The sequence below is a fragment of the Anser cygnoides genome, chromosome 15 (assembly GCF_040182565.1).
Source record: "Anser cygnoides isolate HZ-2024a breed goose chromosome 15, Taihu_goose_T2T_genome, whole genome shotgun sequence".
In the NCBI taxonomy this organism is placed as follows: Eukaryota; Metazoa; Chordata; class Aves; order Anseriformes; family Anatidae; genus Anser; species Anser cygnoides.
In genome coordinates, this window is record NC_089887.1 from 11608237 (window position 1) to 11626384 (window position 18148).

Below are 18148 nucleotides of genomic sequence, written 5' to 3' on the forward strand. Positions count from 1 at the left end.
TCCTCCATCATCTGAACAGAGATCCGTCTTTTGGTGAACCATGGACAGGGTGGATTAGAAACTTTGTATTTTCAAAAATATTTTTCTCTGCAGTTGACAGTTATGTTAACTTTCAGAAACTCCATCCAGGAATTAAATTTAAAAAGCAATTAGGTATGTTTGCTGCATAAGCTTTAAAGAACAGACAACAGAACTGGGGGCAGCCACTAGCTTAGTGCATGGTATGAAATTTCAGTAAAACACATTCTTAAGTGAACCAGAAACTGTGTTTTCCATCTCCAATCAACCGATCGAGTTCTGAGAGGAGAGAGCTACTAGTTACAGAAGTGAAAACACAGTCCAGAAGCAATTAGTTCTATACCATAATAGCTTAATGGAATTATTACAGCTATTATTAAAAGCAAAACTTGTTTTAATAGCCTTTTAAAAGTCCAATGCAGAGCAGTTAAACCAACAAGAATGGTAAAGTGCTGGTCTTGGGTGATAAACTTGTACTTCCCACCCAAGCACAGCTTGGTTAAAAAACAAAACTAAAAACCACATTTTCTTTTAGAATAGCATTCTAACACAAGAAAATGTAAAACCAAGAGTCTGAAAGAATAAATTCAAAACTATATGCACACTCTTTCTAGACTTAGTCTTCATAAAATATAGCACAAAGTTTGATCTGAAGCTTATGCTGAGTTGTAAATGCAAATGTTTCATTGTTGCTGATCAGTGGCAAGCAAATTTTCATTTGGGATAAACTAACAAATGAGTATGCAAAACAAGATTGAAATAAATCAGCAAGGCTTGTTTTAGATCACTTCAGCCATGCCTGAAGTTTGACAACATAAATACATCCACCCTGGCCACAGAGGCCCTCAGCTCTCCCCACTAGCCCATAGATGGTTTCCTTCTTATTTCAAAGCACAAGGAATGCTCTGCAGGGCAGCACAAGGGAAACTGGTCACCTGTCCACGTTGTACCTGTATTAGGAAAAGAGGACTTCAATCTCCAAGGCTGCCATTCCAACACTTCACTAGCACTAAATTCACAGGAAACCTAAGGACCTAAGAAACAGAACACGGAAACTTTATCAGGATTTCTAAGGCACCCATGCATTATGCTGATGCTGCATTCAGCTCTGCTCAGGAAAACCTGGATCTAAACAGAAAAGGTTTTCTGAGTTTGGTGAGAGATATTTTTCAAGCACTTAGAAAGAGCTAATTCACTACCTTCCCCAAAATAAAGGCGGCCACAGGCTTCAACGGAAGAGAGGGGCCTAAACAAAAATCTTCGATCGGGATATCCTCCAGTTCGGAGGAATGCACATCTGGATGGGAGCATTGAGCTTGTCTCACTTCTAAAACTACCTCTCTCATTGATCATTAGTGGGCTGTTTATACTCTGCATAAAGCATACAAGCCATTTTATGGTTTTCATACATATCTCCCTGCTGAAACCTCTGAAAATCACTTAAATAAAACTTGACCTTACCCCCAAATCAAGAGCACAACTGCAGAAGCCGTCAGCGCTGCGTGCACAGAGCTGCTGATCAGCCAAAAGCCTCTACTAGAAGCCAAGAGCTTCTGCAGCCTGAATCTTCCTTTATCCATAGAACAAGAAGAATTCTTTTGTCCTATGGTTATTGGAAGCCTGCAATAATGTACCAGCAGCTCAAGGATACCTACCACACATAAGGAAGAGTAAGTTTCAGCCACCTTAACCCTTAATACAGAGGGGAAACTTTGTAGTCTTACTGGATACAGTGTTGATTGGAATGGTTTAAATGTGGTGATTTAGATAAAAAGGCTGGAAAATTTGTACATATGCATTACTAGAATGAAATATATGGGGAAGACTCCATTGACCACATTTGGACCGTTCTTTTTACAGCTACCCAAAACAGTCTGTACCTAGCAGGAAACATACAGACAGGGTTTCTGGGCAGTAAACCCTCCTAACAGCCATCTCTCAATAGCCTGTTTTGAGGCGGTCATTCACCCCAGAAGGGGCTTTAGGTGGGCCTCAATTCCACGCAGACTCGCTATGTAAATGTCAGATAGAACTTCTCTTTGGTGGCCCAGATGCTCCCATCACAGGGAAATCACACAAAAATCCAGTGAACTGGGTGATGTGGAAAAAACAGGTAGCATTTGAGGGGAAACGATGTTTGTTTGTTTGTTCAATTTCATAAATCATCTTGCTTACAAAGCATACAGCCATGAGTTCCTCTCCTTTGTTGCACACAGAATGGTTTCCCCACACCCAAAAGACAAACCAAAAAGGGAACAAGAGAGAAAATTGGCTATGTGGGGCAAGGAAGTGAAAGCAATATTCAAAGCTATCAGAATATATAAAACAAAACTGAGATTTCACCTGTGGCAGCATTGTCTCAATGGTGATTAACAAGAGATGTTAGACATGCTCATCGCCCAAGAGCTCCTGTACCCCTCCACATGCCCACAAGCCCAGGACTTACACTGCCATGCCACCGACAAACTCCTCCGTAGCCTGGCAGTAGATTGTGATGGCAACACGGGCATCTGCATCGAACGTGAACTCCAGGCTGTACAGGACTTTCTGCTTCCCATTCTCCTCAGTAGGACTGTCAACATCATCTTTATACCTGAAAGACAAATGCCAGAGGATTAAAACATAAGGCATTCATTAGTGACGAAGTTCACTCTGAAAATCGGGACAAAAGTACTCCAATCTAGGTGTCCTGGGCAGGCAAGACATCAAGGGCTTCCACAGTGCCCAAGAGATTTCCATTCTTTCCTCTGAGGAGACTTCTTCTGAGATTTGTCCAAAGTTATTATGACAGGTATTAAGTTATTTGTCCAAAGTGAATTACGCAGAGATGATGTTGAGGGATCTTACCCAGCCTTACAGCCATGGAAAGAGCCAAGGTGACCTACTGAACACCAGACGTTAGGAGAAGAAACGTTCATGACTGAAGCTTACATACATTTATTATATAAATAAAAATTAAACATTCGACTGCAAAACAGATGCATGATAACCAAATTCAAAAATGAGTTTACACGGTATTTCAATAAACATAAGAGGAGTCATAACTGGGATTTGGGCTACTGGACAGCTGGATCTTACTGTGCAGCGGCTGATCACCACCGCAGATTACTCCTTCTCCCTGCCCCAGTAAAACAGGCGGTACGAAGCACACAGGCTCCAGGGCAACGAGGTACGGCACCGGATGAGCAGTGAGCTACGGCATGCCAATGGCCAGGGAGACCAACAGGTCCTGGAACAAGCAGCAAACGCAACGTACCACGTGGAGAGCTCCCCGCCCCTGAGCTCTGTGTGACAGGGGGAGGATGTGATTCACCGGCAGAGCAGAAGCAGATTCTTAAATGTAAGTTCGAATCCCACCGTAACCCTGCAACTTCAGGTACCACAGTTAGGTCGTGTGCTGTGTAGGAATGGTGAACGCAGCAGGTTGGCTTTGAGGAGCGTACAACAATACCGCTTTGTTGCCCAGTCCCACTGTCCGTCAGTGGCAGCTTCACTGCCAGGACGCCTGGGTCAAAGCCAGGCAGCTGAACTACTCAGAAGAAGCTTGGCACCATCCCTGACTTCACGGTATCAGTCAGCCTCTCCCTTCGTTAAAGAGCCTCCACAAACACGCTGCACTGATGAAAATAGCCAGAAATGGGCTAGGCATACCTCCGTAATTCAATCTAAAAATTGTCAAGGGAATCCGTATTTACCAAGTTCACTGAGATGTAATAACCGCTGCCTAATTAAGAGGGTTCCAGCACGAATTTTACTTAATGTGCTGAACAAGAATGAAATGTTCAGCTCCAGCAAATTAATACAGAAGGTGCAAAATAAAGTTTAAGAGCCATATAATCAAATGCCTTACGTAAACGCTTGTAACAACGTGACCTCAATGAATCAGCCTCACTACGGCATACACTTGCATTCCTGTCTGAAGGAGTTGGAGAGCTCAAAACAAGACTTTTGCCAGACATTCACCTAGGTCAGAACAGTAAATCAAGCTGGAATATACCCAACATGCTAGTATAAAAAAAAAGACAAAACCCAAGAATTGGTAGTCTAAACATCTGCAGCAGCCAAGATACAACAGCCAGTTATAGAATAAGCTTATTCTCACAGAAGCAAGCATTATTCAGAGAATAAAATCGTGGCACTTCAAGGATGTACACAAGAAACACTCCAGCCAGCAGTGCAGGTTTTCATAGGAAACACAGAGAGTAGCTTCAACATTTTGAGCTGGATCAACCCAGGAAGACAGAAGGCAACAAACCACCCATGAGTGCTGCGCGTGTCCAGAGAAAGCAGCAGCACAAGCTGCAAATTACCTCTTTCTCCACTGCCCTCCTCTGATCCAAGGCAGGCAGCAAAGGGCAAGAGGAGCAGATCTCCAGAAGTAGGGTAGGGGAGAACCAGCAACTGTTGCAGGCAGCCACTGATGACAGTTAGCTCAAAGACCTTTTCTCATTGCACACATCGGTAGGAAGGCATAAGTTACAGATCAACAACAGGTCTAAATACCCAGAACAGCCTCAAATAACAAGGCAGGAGACCTGGGGGAGGGCAGGTCCCACAAAAGCAACATGTCAATAGTAAAACCGTTGGCTGTTTTGTCTTCTCAGGGAAATCATAAAGAGCATACAGGTTCTCAGACCACTCTCCTGCTCCCAGCTTCACCTCTGCACCTTCTTGCCAGCATTCAGAACATGCTCCCACACTTTCAAGGAGAAAATGGGTGAAACCTAGACTAGAAAAGATCTGGTGCCCTGGATAACCCCTGAGTGCTGACTGTAACCGAGTACCTGCTGAGAAGTCTGCTGTAGGCTGCATCTGCGGCAAAGTAGTAGAGCCAGAGCCTTGTCTGCCTGGAGCAGCATCACCGGAGCAAGGGGCAAAGCACACGTGTCTGAACAGCGACAGCCACGGTAAGGTTGCATACACATCTTCCCATCATTCGTGCCTGGTGCTGGTGGTCAAGGAGAATGTCAGCCACGTAACAAGGACTTCAAGATTAAAAAGTCTGACCAACAACTTGGTAGACACGCAGTATAAATGTTAAGTACTGTGCGACTTAGCATGAGATTATGTGCATAAATGGATTACATCAGTATCAGGGCAATCACCAAATGAAGGATGAACTGGCTGACATCTCTGTGAGCATTCACATTGTTGTGCCACGATGATCTACTCCAAGTCCAAAGACCACACTGAAGAAGAGCGCAAGTTGGGATGCAACTGCTCCGGGAAACACACTGCCTCGTGAGCTGGCCTTCCTCCTGCAACTGAAGTGCCTCCACTTTGGTGAGCCTGGACCAGCCCATCAGGTACTTCAGCTCTGAACAACAGCCTTCAAGCCAGGACCAAGAGGGGCACAAGACAGACACGAGACTATCTTTTACTGCCAGTGGTTAACAGCAAAACTCGTGCTACCCTCCTCTGAGGCTCCCAGAGCCTCATCCTGCTGGAAGTTAAGCACTCACATGAGGCATCAAAGACTCAGAACTTCAACACCAATATCCACAGGATTTTTGCTTCTCTCCAAAGCTGTTTTAAATACTCAGGATTTGGCAAGGCTCAGGATTTTGTCTGGCCAGAGCAGGGCAGAAAGCCAGGGTGAAAATTTCCTCATGTTCCTCCACAAAGCTCTGTACTCCAAATTATGGATCAACACCCTGTTCAGACATGATCAACGGATTTTCAGTTAAACACAAGCAGAACCTAATGGCTTGCAAGGACCAAACGGCTTGATAAACCATCAAAATCTGCCTGGTACCTAAACCCTCAGCTCAACATTACTTTATTTGGTGAAGGAGGTGAAAATTTAACTGCTTCCAGAAAGAATCTCCAAGGTCTAACCACTGACTGCCTATAAATCAAGATGGAGAAGGCACAAAGTGTCTTTACATGTACGGAGGGAGAAAGGAAAAGTCTCCAGTCCACATTACTGGAAAAGCACAAGACAGAATGTGCCCTTGCGGACTGGCAATTAAAATCCCATTCTGGGTCTACATTGTTATAAAATGAAATAGAGTAACGGTGGTGGTGCTGTCGTCAGCACTAACACAGCAGCACAAGAGCCTGTGAGAGCCCATGAGGCTGAGAAAGAATCGACAGTACTGGGAATTACAGGGATGCAAACCCCGTCAGTGCAAAGACACTGTCAAGGTACCTGGACATTACATTCCGAAGAGCCCAGGAGCTGCAGCTCTGCTTGGGAGGACAGGACGTGAAATCACAGAAAGCAAAGCGACAGAACTGCATGTACTACACCCGCCCAACTCCTCCATTCACAGCAAGCTCTCTCCCTTTGAAAAAAAAGCCACTTTCCCCTCAGCTTCCAACACATGTTGTGCTGTGTATGCGGATGTTTGAAAGGAGAACGAAACGCCCTTTCCACAGCAAGTCCTGGGAGGAAAGGGAGACTTTTGTCTAGGGAAGTACTTCCCACCCTTTAGCTGAAAAAGCTGGACAGCATTCGGAGCAGTTCATCAGTAGTTACTTCTTCAGACATTCCTCCTTCTTTTCCTGTTCAATCAGTTTTGAAACCACTGGTATTTAAAAAAAAAAAAAAAGATAAAAACAAACTCGTGTTTTGCATTGTTATGACTCGAATTACTCACATTATGCCGTGCTCTCAGAATCACCTTGGCTGAGAGCTGAAGCTGGCCCCCTGCCAGTACTCCAGCCCTGCGCCCGTGACACAGAATTCAGAGCGACTCGAGGACCTTTGAGAAATGCTTTGGCTGGCCACCTGCCCGGCCGCTCCGACCGAAACAAAGCACTGTGTGCAGGGCCCCTGTTCCGCAGCCATATGTTTGGAAGCGGGCAGCCCAAGGGCTGTGTTAACCATTGCACTTAACCCAGAACTCACATTTTTGCTGGTGCTGCTTCACATCTCAGTCTTAAGCAGTGAAAGGTAACAGACCTCCAAGATTACCCAGACCTCCTTCCCCTGCTAATGGGACACAAGCCGTTGAAACAAGTACATAACGCTAGGACCAAACTTTAGCTTGGCAGCAGAAGAAACCTGAGGAAGTTTCACTCAAGACCAATCAGTCTTCCCAGCCAGTGACTTGCACCAGAAACAGCTACTTTCTGGCTTGCACAACAATGCAGAATGGAATCTGTCTGCAAGGTTTATTGACCTGACTAATATCTTCCATTTGTGCTAATGATTCCAGGCAAAAACCAAGGTTTTGTTTACCACTCTAGTTTCTCCTGTAGACAGAGACCAGACACTGGTTCTCGCTAGAAATACAGATTACTGAAGTCCAGGGATAAGGAACACATGAACTACATGAAAGCTCTGGTGAAACAAAGATTTGGGATTCAGCTATTTGTTCAAAACCTTATCAAATGCAGTTTAGCCCCGGATACCAGTCGCTGGGTTGAATGAAACAAAGAGTTCAGGCAAGAACAGTACCTCACAAGACGGAGAGAGTCTTTGCGGATATTCACCAAACTTCTCAGTGTCTTCACAGGCTCATGTGGAGCTGGAGTTACATAGGGAAACTGAAATAAAAATGCAAATAATTGTCTTATTATTGTACAATTGAAGGCAGCAGCATGCTACCTGACAAATAATTTACCCCAATCAAGAAACACCTCTAAGTGTGCTCAGTACAGCAGCAGCCACAAGGAGCAGTAATAGAGAATTATATTTACGGATAAATAAAGCCTGTTTCAGAGTGAAAATCATGCCCTGGCCCAGCAGTAGTTCAAACCAGGAGTACGTACTTTAACAAGGGGCGCTTTCACAAGCTCTTTTTCTGCACTCTGAGTTTGCAGTCTAGAAAGCCTCGCTCCCACAAGCTTTTATTTAGCTTTTATTTCCACTAAAGAAACGACCTCCAGCTCGAGCAGAAGAAATGCAGCTTTCATGTGTGTTACAGCACGCAGACAGCGATGTGGCTGCTAATCAGCATGCAGAAGCTCTGGATTACCAGGGACAACTCTTTTATTCTGAAACAATGAGGCAAATGTTCCGGGGGGGGAAAAAAGAAAAAAAAAAAAAGAGAGACAGGAATAGGGTTGTCTCAGTCTCTTTCACAGTCAAGAGCCCTCCTCTCACAGATTGTCCTTTAAATAGAGGAGGACATGGCTTCGGGCTGGAATTCTCCACGCTGGTCACAGAACCCCCACGGAGGAGCGCGAGGAGAGCTGCGTGCTGCGGGGACCAGCACCCTCACAGCCGCACCTCCCGCCTGCTCGGGGCACTCTGAGGCAGAAACGCGCGCTCACCCAGCTGCCAGGTCTGGCAGGCGCTCACGCTGGAAATGCAGGCACACTCCACCTCAGAGCAACAGCACGACACAAAGACAGAGCTCCAGGATGGGCTTTCAGGCTGGAGGTTACTCTGGACGTAAGCAGCAGCCGCACGAGGGTTGTGGTCCCTCGACCACAGAGCTCCCAGGGCCCCGCAGCAGTGCAGAACTGTGTGGCTGATGTGGAGGGGAAGCATCGGGGACCACCGATACACCTGTCTCCTTAGAAATGAGGAATCTGCTGAAGAGGCAGACAAATGCTGCTCCTGCCGAGCTTTGGGGCAGCTCCAGGACACATCCCTTCAGCACTGCCCGCTCAGGTCTCAAAAACGTATCGGTGGGACGAGAAACAGAGCCTGAAAGAAAACGTGCTGGTTCCTGACCAACATGAGGATGCCACAGAAGGTCCCGTGGCACAGCCACAAGCAGCAGAGAATTGACAGGGTTGGCTTTCACTTTCTTTGCGACCTGACTGCTCAACACTGTGGTCAGTGGCACTGCTGTAAGCAGAGCAGTCAAGACCTCAGTTATTCAAAAAAAGAGAAATTGGCCCAGTTCCACAAAGTAGTTTTGCTGCTGCATGTTTGAGTGTTTTCTCTTGAAGATTAATCAGAGCTGCCAAAGGGCATTACCTTTACATAGGCAAACTATATACCACGACAGCCTCCCTCTCTTAAGCCTATTTGGCAAACGTCCCACTGTGTTAATAGTATTCTCACCCACTCCCCTGTGAAGAAATGACGAAATTCAGTGTGAGGATGTCTGCAAGGAAACCCAGGCGGAGACATGCAGATAATTTAACTCTGAGACGCCAAGGTTAGTCCCTACAGCCACAGGCACGCGGGATAGTTAACTAATAGTTGCGTCTTCTGCTTTCACTGGAAGTCACAGAGCAAAGGAAAAGCGGTCAGCTTTTAATCGCTGTCCTGCACGGGTCCTGCACGCAGACAGCACAGGATATTTGGCAAGCATCCCCAGGCCTGCATAGCACTGCTACGCCCAGAAGAATTTCCATGTGAAGTCCCTCCTTCCTAATTCTGCTGCTCATCTGCACTTCCTGCTTAACCAGGGGCTCCCTGCATTCTCACTTGTCCTCCCCTGCGGAGCCCTCTGAAACAACCACGGTCTTGAGAAGATGAGAAGACCAAGGGCACGGCCTTGGAAGGGAGAACGTGCTCCTCCCCGGTGCAAATTCAAACCATCAAGTCATCCTGCCTCAGTTTCCCCCAGCTGTAAAACAGGATGATACTAAACTCCCTCTGAGCTCTACGAGCACGAATTAACTCACATTCACAGCTTTTGTGAAGATGAGAGCCGTTACATCATTTTTTTCTTTTTCACGTTTTGAAGCTGCAGAAACATCTAGGAAAACAGCCGGCAAAGCAAGCAGCTCTTTTCCCTCTCCTCTCCGGCACTTGGAAAACCTCCAAATGGCTCCTACTCCGTCACCTTTTGGTTGTTTTTAAGCAATTCTGAGATGCAAGAGAAACCTAAAGCATGACCCTTGCATAAAATCCCTACCTGTCCCCCACGACATTGCCGGCTCCCACAAAAGAACAAGCCAGGCGCTGGAGCAGGCAGCTTTTTCCAGTCTCGTAAGATATCTGCGAGCCCCAAAATACCTCCATGTTCCGACTGGGAAATCTGAAGAACAGACTTTCTGAGCAGAAAAGTGTAACAAAGACAGAATATAGGAACTTGCCTGAACGGGTCTGTTCCCAAGGAAGTTTAGATCCATGTTCTCGCCAAAAAGGTAGCCCTCGGGGTGAGGGGTGTCGAACTTCTCGCCTCCCATAAAGAAGTGACTTGCAAAGTAGTTTCCTAGAAAAAAATAAAATAATAATAAACACCAGGGAACAGAAGGACTTGGACTTTATGATCCTCATGGGCCCCTTCCAACTCGGGATATTCTATGAAAAAATCTAAATGAATGCTTCCTAGAGAACAGCTGCTCTGTGCCGTTTTCAGTTCACAAGTATAACAGAGCACACGACACGAGAACACTTGCTCGATCTCCCCTTCCCTGCACTACTCAAGGCCACCGCCAACAGCAGAAGCAGAAAAAAATCACCCTAGAATAAATGATTAGACAGAGAGCATCCCGCTCAGCTTGTTTCCAGAACACAGACAGCCCTTCCCAAAACTTCTCAGTCCTGGTGAATCCTTCCCCCTTTTCCCAGTCCCCCAAGGAGCAGCACCCTGCTCAGGGACGGACGGCGCTCCCTCCGGCTCCTTCCTGCACAGCCAGAGCAGCTCCTGCTGGGCATCTCCCAGGGCCAGAGCCGCACAAACCCTCTCCTGTGCCTGCTAGAAGCAACGTGCCTAGCTGCTGAATTTGACTAAACACAGGTAGCTCCAAATGCAGAACACGGCCGTCTGGAAGAGAGAAGCCCTGGGACTGACGAAACCAAACCTCATCTCTGAAAGCTTCACCACGGATTCGTTCCGTTTACCTTTAAGCACTACGGTACAAATTTCAGGAGACGAGCGTGCAAAGGCCACTGGGATTCTGGAGCACAGAATTAACTAATTAACTTTGCAAATTAACTCTGGAGCACGGAATTACCTGCAAAGTCACACCAAACCCATTCAGATGTACGGGAGCACATCTTCCAGATACAGCTTTCTTCCAGAAAGACTTTGGGAAAACACTTAAGTGTCAACTTTCTGGAGTTAAGTTTTCAGAGGGGTCAGCATCAGCAGAGCACGAAGAGGTTCCACCCAAGCCATTTTCCCCGAAGGGTTTTTGTTTGTTTGTTTGTTTTTTGGGGGGGTGTTAAGCATTGAGCCAAACACGCACTCACTTCCCTAGGTGCGATGCACAGACAGCATAAAATTTGTTTTAAAGCGAGTCACAGAAGCAGCAGCTAATCATCTGAATGGTTGCGGAGGCATTACAGAAGGATTTGCAATCCCTTTAGCTAGGAGCAAGCATAATTTACTCCGAAATGGAAGGGCTTTCATGAATGGTTCTGCTTTTTCCATTAAGGCTTTTTTCCTTTATGCTTCGAGAAAGTCTTTTCTTACTCTGCACAGATGGCAGTGCTTTAACGACGAGTGCTCCCTACTGCTGAGCTCAGCTGACGAGCAGCCAGATGTCTGCGTTATAGAAGCACATCGCTCTTTCCAGATACAGCAACCGACCTCAGCATAGGTCCAGAATCTACCTAGAATCCACGTAAGGAAACGTAGGTGCTCCAAGTGACAGACAACCTTTTCCCAACCCTCCCAGAAGCAACGAATTAAAAATGATCCAACCTGCAGGCAGTCTCCTAGCACAGCTAGCTCGACCCAAGATACACCGCGGTGGTTTATGCTTAGACTAAGGTTCAGAAAAGCGTGACGAATGCTGGGGGTTAGGAATTAATTTCACATTTCACGTGGGTCAAGTAGGATTGTGTTTTGGAGCATCTCATCTGATCAACCGTGAAGACAACGCTCGCGCAGGATGTCTCGGAACTGCAGCAGCTGACAATCAGGGATCGGAGTCAGCTCACTCCTCACGCGTGGACACATTTGGTACTCGGCGAACGAGACTTTGTGGGGTTCTTCCCGTGCTTTCCACGTTCTCCACACCACAAACTCAGAGCAGGGCGTTTCCACGGGGCAGATCCGCATCCCGCAGCCGGAGGACGGAGGGCTGCTCACGGCCACAGACCCAGCGCCTTCGGGAAGACGGCTGCTTTGAGACACCATCCCAAGCAGCCTTTCCAGCACCTTCAGGTGAAAAGGGAGCCAGGCTCTCTCCTGGGGCCGGACCAGCGCCGCGATGCGTAACCAGCATGGTCAAGGCGTGAGGGAGGACGCTGACATTAACACACGCACGGCATCGCGAGCAGAACGTGAATTCACCTCCCTCACTTGGTCTTCCCATCCGAAATGCCAGCGGCCAGAGCCAGCGCGCTGCCACCGCCCCCACCTACCGTCACCAGCAGCTGAGACTTTGCCCGAGCTGGAGACGAAACGCTTGAGGAAAGCACTTGTGTAAGTATCACACCAAGGACCGCAAGGACGGAGAAACCTCAGGAAAACTTCAGGAAGGAAAAAATGAGGTTTCTTCTTTCTTCCATGCAAATCTGGTCACCAGGACGCCTTGCTTCCACGCACCTGGCACACGACTGACAGAACTCGTAACGGCTGTAAGAACGCATTAAAATCCTGCTGCAGCTGCATCTCGGGGTTCCGCTTCCAACTCCACTGCAAACACCGCTTCAGGCTTTTATCCGGACCACGCTGCCTCTAGAGCCCCGTTCCCACGCGTCCCCCAGTCTGTACGACACCCCGGCCTGCCTTGTGCAGGACAGCTTTACACAGAGCTCTGTAACTACAGACCCAAGGGGGAAGCTCAGCACCGCTCTCTTTGGCAGGAAAAAAAAAAGGAAAAAAAAAAAGGAAAAAAAAGAAGATCTTTGGATTAACCCTGCACAGAACCACTAAAACCAGAAATCCACCAGGAAAAAGCAGTGACGTGCATGCGAGGAAAGAACCACACCAGCTGGGGCGAACGAGAAACGAAAGACAGAGCAAAGAAAAAACCGTGCCCTTCCTTTAACTTAAACTCTGCCCTAAACTTTACCTCCCCAGAGGAGATTGGCACAAAGCACAGGAGAATGCTAGGTAAAAGAACAAGAACGGGGGGCGCTGCTAAGGTAGGTAAAGTACAAGTGGTAGATGCAAGAGATACTGCTGCAGGGGAAAACTTGACAGTGTCTGGGGAAAAGGGAAAAAAAAATAAAAAACCACTGGAACATCCGGAATGGCCAAGTCTGGCTCAATAATTTGTCTCATGCAAACAAAACTGGAACCAAGGCTCCTCCGAGGCACCACACCGAACGCACTGCTTACCACCGAGTCCAGCGGGGAGCCGGGCTTTTATCTCATAAAGGAGCCAGCGTCTCGCCCCGAGTCCCACTCCGGTGCTGCTGCGCCCCTGCGGCCTCCGTGCCACGGGAACGGCAGCCAGAGCAAAACCCCCGCTTCTGCCTACGATAAATCTGTAGCCCCGTCGACACGAGGGCTGCACGGCAGTACGGCCAAGAAGAGAGCGCAAGTCGATGACAGTTTGGGCTCCCTACCGTTATTAGGGTTATCAGGGAAGCGGAAGAGGCGGGCTCCTTTCCGAGCTCTCAGCCAGGCACGCCTGCACCGCGCACGAGGCAGGCGCTGGGCGCAGCCCAAAGCGGTGCCTGGAAGAAGCCCCTCGCCTCCCCGGCACGGCCCCGCGGGGCCGCCGACAGCCACCGCACGGCAACCTCCCCGGAGCGTGGCACTGAGCTGGGTTAAATGCAATCCAGGGGAAAAAAATAAATTAAAAAAAACCACAGAAGTCACCGCTTTGGGGCCGTAAGCCCTCCAGTCGGGTGCCCGCGAGGAGCTGGGGAGAAGGCACCGCGAGGCAGGAGGGGGCAGCCAGCGGGGTGGGATCAAGTCCGGGCAGAAGGGCCGCGGGAGGAAGGGCGGCAGCCACGGCGCTGCGTCCTGCAGAGCGGGCGAGGAAGGAGAGGAAGGTATTTCTGTCCCACCTCGTCACAGCACGTGCGGCTCGTGAGCTGGGAGCAAGGCGGTGGACCGGGTACAGCTCGGGTGCTCTTATTCACGATTGCTCTTTCTCTCGTCAAAGCGTGGCGCCCACACAACAAACCAGTTGGCTTTCAGAGAGCTCCAACCTGGCTCCTTGTATCTCCCAGAGGCCGCGCTCTGCAGTTTTCCTGCAAGAGGCTACTCCAGAGGAGGAAAGCCAGCTCCGGGGCACGTGCACCCGCTCCGCGCTGCAGATGAGCTTGCTGGGACGAGAGCCGAGCTGACGAAGGAGCTGCAGGAAACGCTGGTGCACTGCTCGCTGGTTGCTAAAGCGATGGGGGCATCGTGCACCGAGGCTGCACGCAACGCCACGGGTCGTTTTACCGCTTCAAGCACAGACGCAGAGCGAGGACTGGGAGCTGTTCCCTGTGATTACCCTTTTTTAGCGCGCTTCACGGAGGCTGGAATTCCTCTCTGCAAATGGGCCCTTCTCCAACTCCTGTCCAACTGGGCAGGCATCCGCAATGCTCACCGTCCCCATAAAGCAAGCCAGGAAGGTTAAATGCGCCCGTGATTAAAGAAGGGAAGTGGGTATCACCTCGCGGCGTTTCAGCAGCCCCGTCTCCCCATGCTGCAGGAGGGGCAGAGCAGACGATCCGCACCCAGAACCTCGGAGGAACAGGCTGGGCATTTTCCGAGGCGGATTCCCAACTGCTGCACCGCGTAGCGGTTGCAGCACGGCTGCCGGACGACCTGCCGGTGCCTCCTTCGTGACCTCGGCTCCTAGGGACCGAGCCAGATTCCACAACCCCAGAGCACGACCGGCCCAGTTGTAACCACGCCAAGAGGCAACAGAGCAGCGACCGTCCGCCACCGCGTTTGCGACCGGCTGTGACTCAACAAGGTGCCATCGCCGGGTGCAGCCTGCCAAAGCAGCGCCTTCCTTCTCGGACCGCTTAAACTACAGCCGGGACACCTACGCTTCATGCTTGGGTTCCTTTCCACCTGCGCAACAGGGCTTTATGGCTGCAGAATGCGAACCGGCGTCCTCCAAAGCAATCCCGACCACGGACGGCAGCCGAGCAGAGCCGCAGCATCCCGCCCGGGCGCCCGCTGACGGCCCAGAGCGGTTTGGGTTCAGAGGGGAAGGACGCCGGAGGCGGCAGAGAGGCCTCGGCGCCGCACAGGCCGCCAGCAGACGAGTAAGCTCGGGCGGCGCTCCCTGCCCTCTCTGCGTCCTCATGGGTACGGTCTGAGCAGCCCGGGGAGCGCCGGGGCGCCAGGCGAACACCTCGGCACACACCAAAATGCGTCACCCACCTGACGGAGATGTGGGCTCCTTCCAGTATGGCGGGCAGCAGCAGCACAGGGCTCGCAGCGACACGGTCACGTTAGCAATCCTTTTCCCGAGAGCTTGTTGTGCGGTTTCCTGCGAGCTTCACGAAATACATCTAACCACACTGCTCACGTCAGGCTGCCACGTCCCGCGCCAGGCACGGCCGATCTTCCAGGCCCGAGTCAAACCCCCTGAGGACCACAGGACCGGAGGGGCAGTGCCCTTCTCGGCACACTCCAGAGTAAAACCAGGGAAGGAGCTGCCACCGGCACAACCCTCCCCGTTCTGCCAGGGACCTTCTTTCACTCTCCAGCCTAGCAGCGCTCAGGACCTGTTCTTCTGCCAGGAGCGACCTTGAGCTCCAAAAGCCCTTCTCCCTTCCTGAAGTCAACAGAACCCTTGTCAGACAAACCTGAAGAAAGCAAAGAGAAAGGTCCAGCCCAAAGCCAGCGGGCTTTCAGGACGCGCACAAGGAAGTGCAATAGAAAGCTCAGCCATGACTAACAAGCACCCGATTGCCTTTAAAGGAAATATATATTTTTTTAAATCAACTAAAGCAACAGCTGCTTGGTTTTACAAGGGAGGTGCCGTGCACGGAGCGCTTTTTGACAGCACGGCGGACAACAGACCCCTCCTGGGTGCACATCAACACGCAGAGCGGACCCGACTGCCCTGGTCAGCACCTACAGACACACTGCTGAAACGCAACACGCCGTTAAATCCCCGTCCGGGTAATCACAACGGTACAGAAACAACAGGATGAGGATTTCAAAGAAGCAGTTTAATGTTCATCGTATGTGGTAGCAATAATTAATCCAGTCTGTATCTAAAATCCTTTCCAAGTGTCAACAGAAGTCAAGCGCAAGCTCTACGCGTAAGGAACTCGCTAGCAGGGCCCACGACACAACAGACGGAGCTCAGCAGACAGCTCCGGGGCCTTTCCCAGCGTGCAAACCTGCGACAAGGCAAGGCACGAGGATGTCGGGACTCTGCTCGAGAAGATCTTCCACCTCCTCCCAACAGAAAGGGGGAACCCGGCTCCCTCCATCGCACGGCCCTGGCGATTTCACAGCCATAAAGCACGGGCAGCACGCGAGCCTCTGAGCGAGGCTACGCCGCACCTGCCCGACAGGGACGGAGGGAGGGAAAGAGGGAGCTCAGGCTGGCGCTCTGCGGCTCTGAGCCTGCAGCAGAACAGAAACACAGGCACTGGTGGGCGAGCGGCCGCCGTAGGAGAAAAGAGCTCCTGAGCTTCCTTCGTGGGAAGGATAAGGACAGCCCTTTAAACGAGCCAAGCCGGGCCAGAGACGAGGTGAGTCACAGGCTCACCCTCACCTCCCCGGAGCGCTGCTGCTGGCTCCCCAATGTCAGTGCTGGCACCCCAGTGTCGCTGCTGGCACCCCAACCTGCTGCTGGCACCTCAACCTCCTGCTGGCACCCCAGTGTCACAGCTGGCACGCCAACCTGCTGCTGGCACCCCAACCTGCTGCTGGCACCCCAACCTGCTGCTGGCACCCCAACCTCACAGCTGGCACCCCAACCTCACAGCTGGCACCCCAACCTCACAGCTGGCACCCCAACCTCACTGCTGGCATCCCAACCTCCTGCTGGCACCCCAATGTCACAGCTGGCACCCCCACCCCAAAGTCACTGCTGGCTCCCCAATGTCAGTGCTGGCTCCCCAGTGTCACAGCCGGCACCCCAACGTCAGTGCTGGCACCCCAGTGTCGCTGCTGGCACCCCAACCTCACTGCTGGCACCCCAGTGTCACTGCTGGCACCCCAACCTGCTGCTGGCACCCCAAAGTCACTGCTGGCACCCCAACCTCACAGCTGGCATCCAAACTCACAGCTGGCACCCCAGTGTCACAGCTGGCACCCCAACCTGCTGCTGGCACCCCAACCTGCTGCTGGCACCCCAACCTGCTGCTGGCACCCCAACCTCACAGCTGGCACCCCAACCTCACAGCTGGCACCCCAACCTGCTGCTGGCACCCCAACCTGCTGCTGGCACCCCAACCTGCTGCTGGCACCCCAGTGTCACTGCTGGCACCCCAACCTCACAGCTGGCACCCCAACCTCACAGCTGGCACCCCAACCTGCTGCTGGCACCCCAATGTAGGTGCTGGCACCCCAAACCCAAAGTCACTGCTGGCACCCCAATGTCACAGCTGGCACCCCAACCTGCTGCTGGCACCCCAACCTCACTGCTGGCACCCCAGTGTCACAGCTGGCACCCCAACATCAGTGCTGGCACCCCAGTGTCACAGCTGGCACCCCAACCTGCTGCTGGCACCCCAACGTCACAGCTGGCACCCCAATGTCACAGCTGGCACCCCAACCTGCTGCTGGCACCCCAATGTCACAGCTGGCACCCCAACCTCACAGCTGGCACCTCAACCTCCTGCTGGCACCCCAATGTCACAGCTGGCACCCCAACCTGCTGCTGGCACCCCAACCTGCTGCTGGCACCCCAACCTGCTGCTGGCACCCCAGTGTAGGTGCTGGCACCCCAACCTCACAGCTGGCACCCCAACCTGCTGCTGGCACCCCAAAGTCACTGCTGGCACCCCAGTGTCACTGCTGGGGCCCCAACCCCGCCGAACTCCTCCCTCGGGAAGCCCGCGGCTGCGAGCGGCTGCCGGGTGCCGGCCGCTGCCCCCGGCCGGAGCCGAGGCGGTGCGGAGCGGCCGGCGCCCCGCGTCCCCCGCCTCCCCTCACGGCGCCACAGCCCCCAGGGGCCGCGGGTACCGGGGGGGTACCGGGGGGGGGGGGCCCGGGCCGCCCCCAGGCGCCGCGGAGGCCCCGTCCCCGCGGCCGCGACGCTCACCGGACTTGGGCGGGTAGCGGTAGGCCGAGTTGGCCTGGATGTCGATGTCCTCCACGCCCGCGATGCGCCGGCTGAGCAGGGAGCCCATGGCGGCGGCGGGGCCGGCCGGGGGCGCGGAGCGGCGCGGCGGCGGGGAGCGGCCCGCACGCGCACCCGTACCCCTACCCCGACCCCGACCCCGACCCGCCGCGGCGCGGGG

At 51.8% G+C, this 18148-nt stretch overlaps 1 protein-coding gene across 4 annotated transcripts in view; it reads right to left on the bottom strand.

Moving 5' to 3' along the window:
- Positions 1-18148, bottom strand: part of MGRN1 (mahogunin ring finger 1) — a 57215-nt gene extending 39067 nt beyond the window's left edge. For 2 of the 4 annotated variants that reach the window (XM_066977882.1, XM_066977883.1), the window contains exons 1-4: positions 17950-18148; positions 9967-10085; positions 7424-7512; positions 2465-2611 (exon numbers count right to left, since the gene is read on the bottom strand). In XM_066977882.1, coding sequence (XP_066833983.1) covers positions 2465-2611; positions 7424-7512; positions 9967-10085; positions 17950-18037 — 443 coding nt within the window. In that variant the 5' untranslated portion in view covers positions 18038-18148. The remainder of the gene's footprint in view (positions 1-2464; positions 2612-7423; positions 7513-9966; positions 10086-17949) is intronic. The other 2 variants (XM_066977884.1, XM_066977885.1) reach the window with 1 other exon arrangement.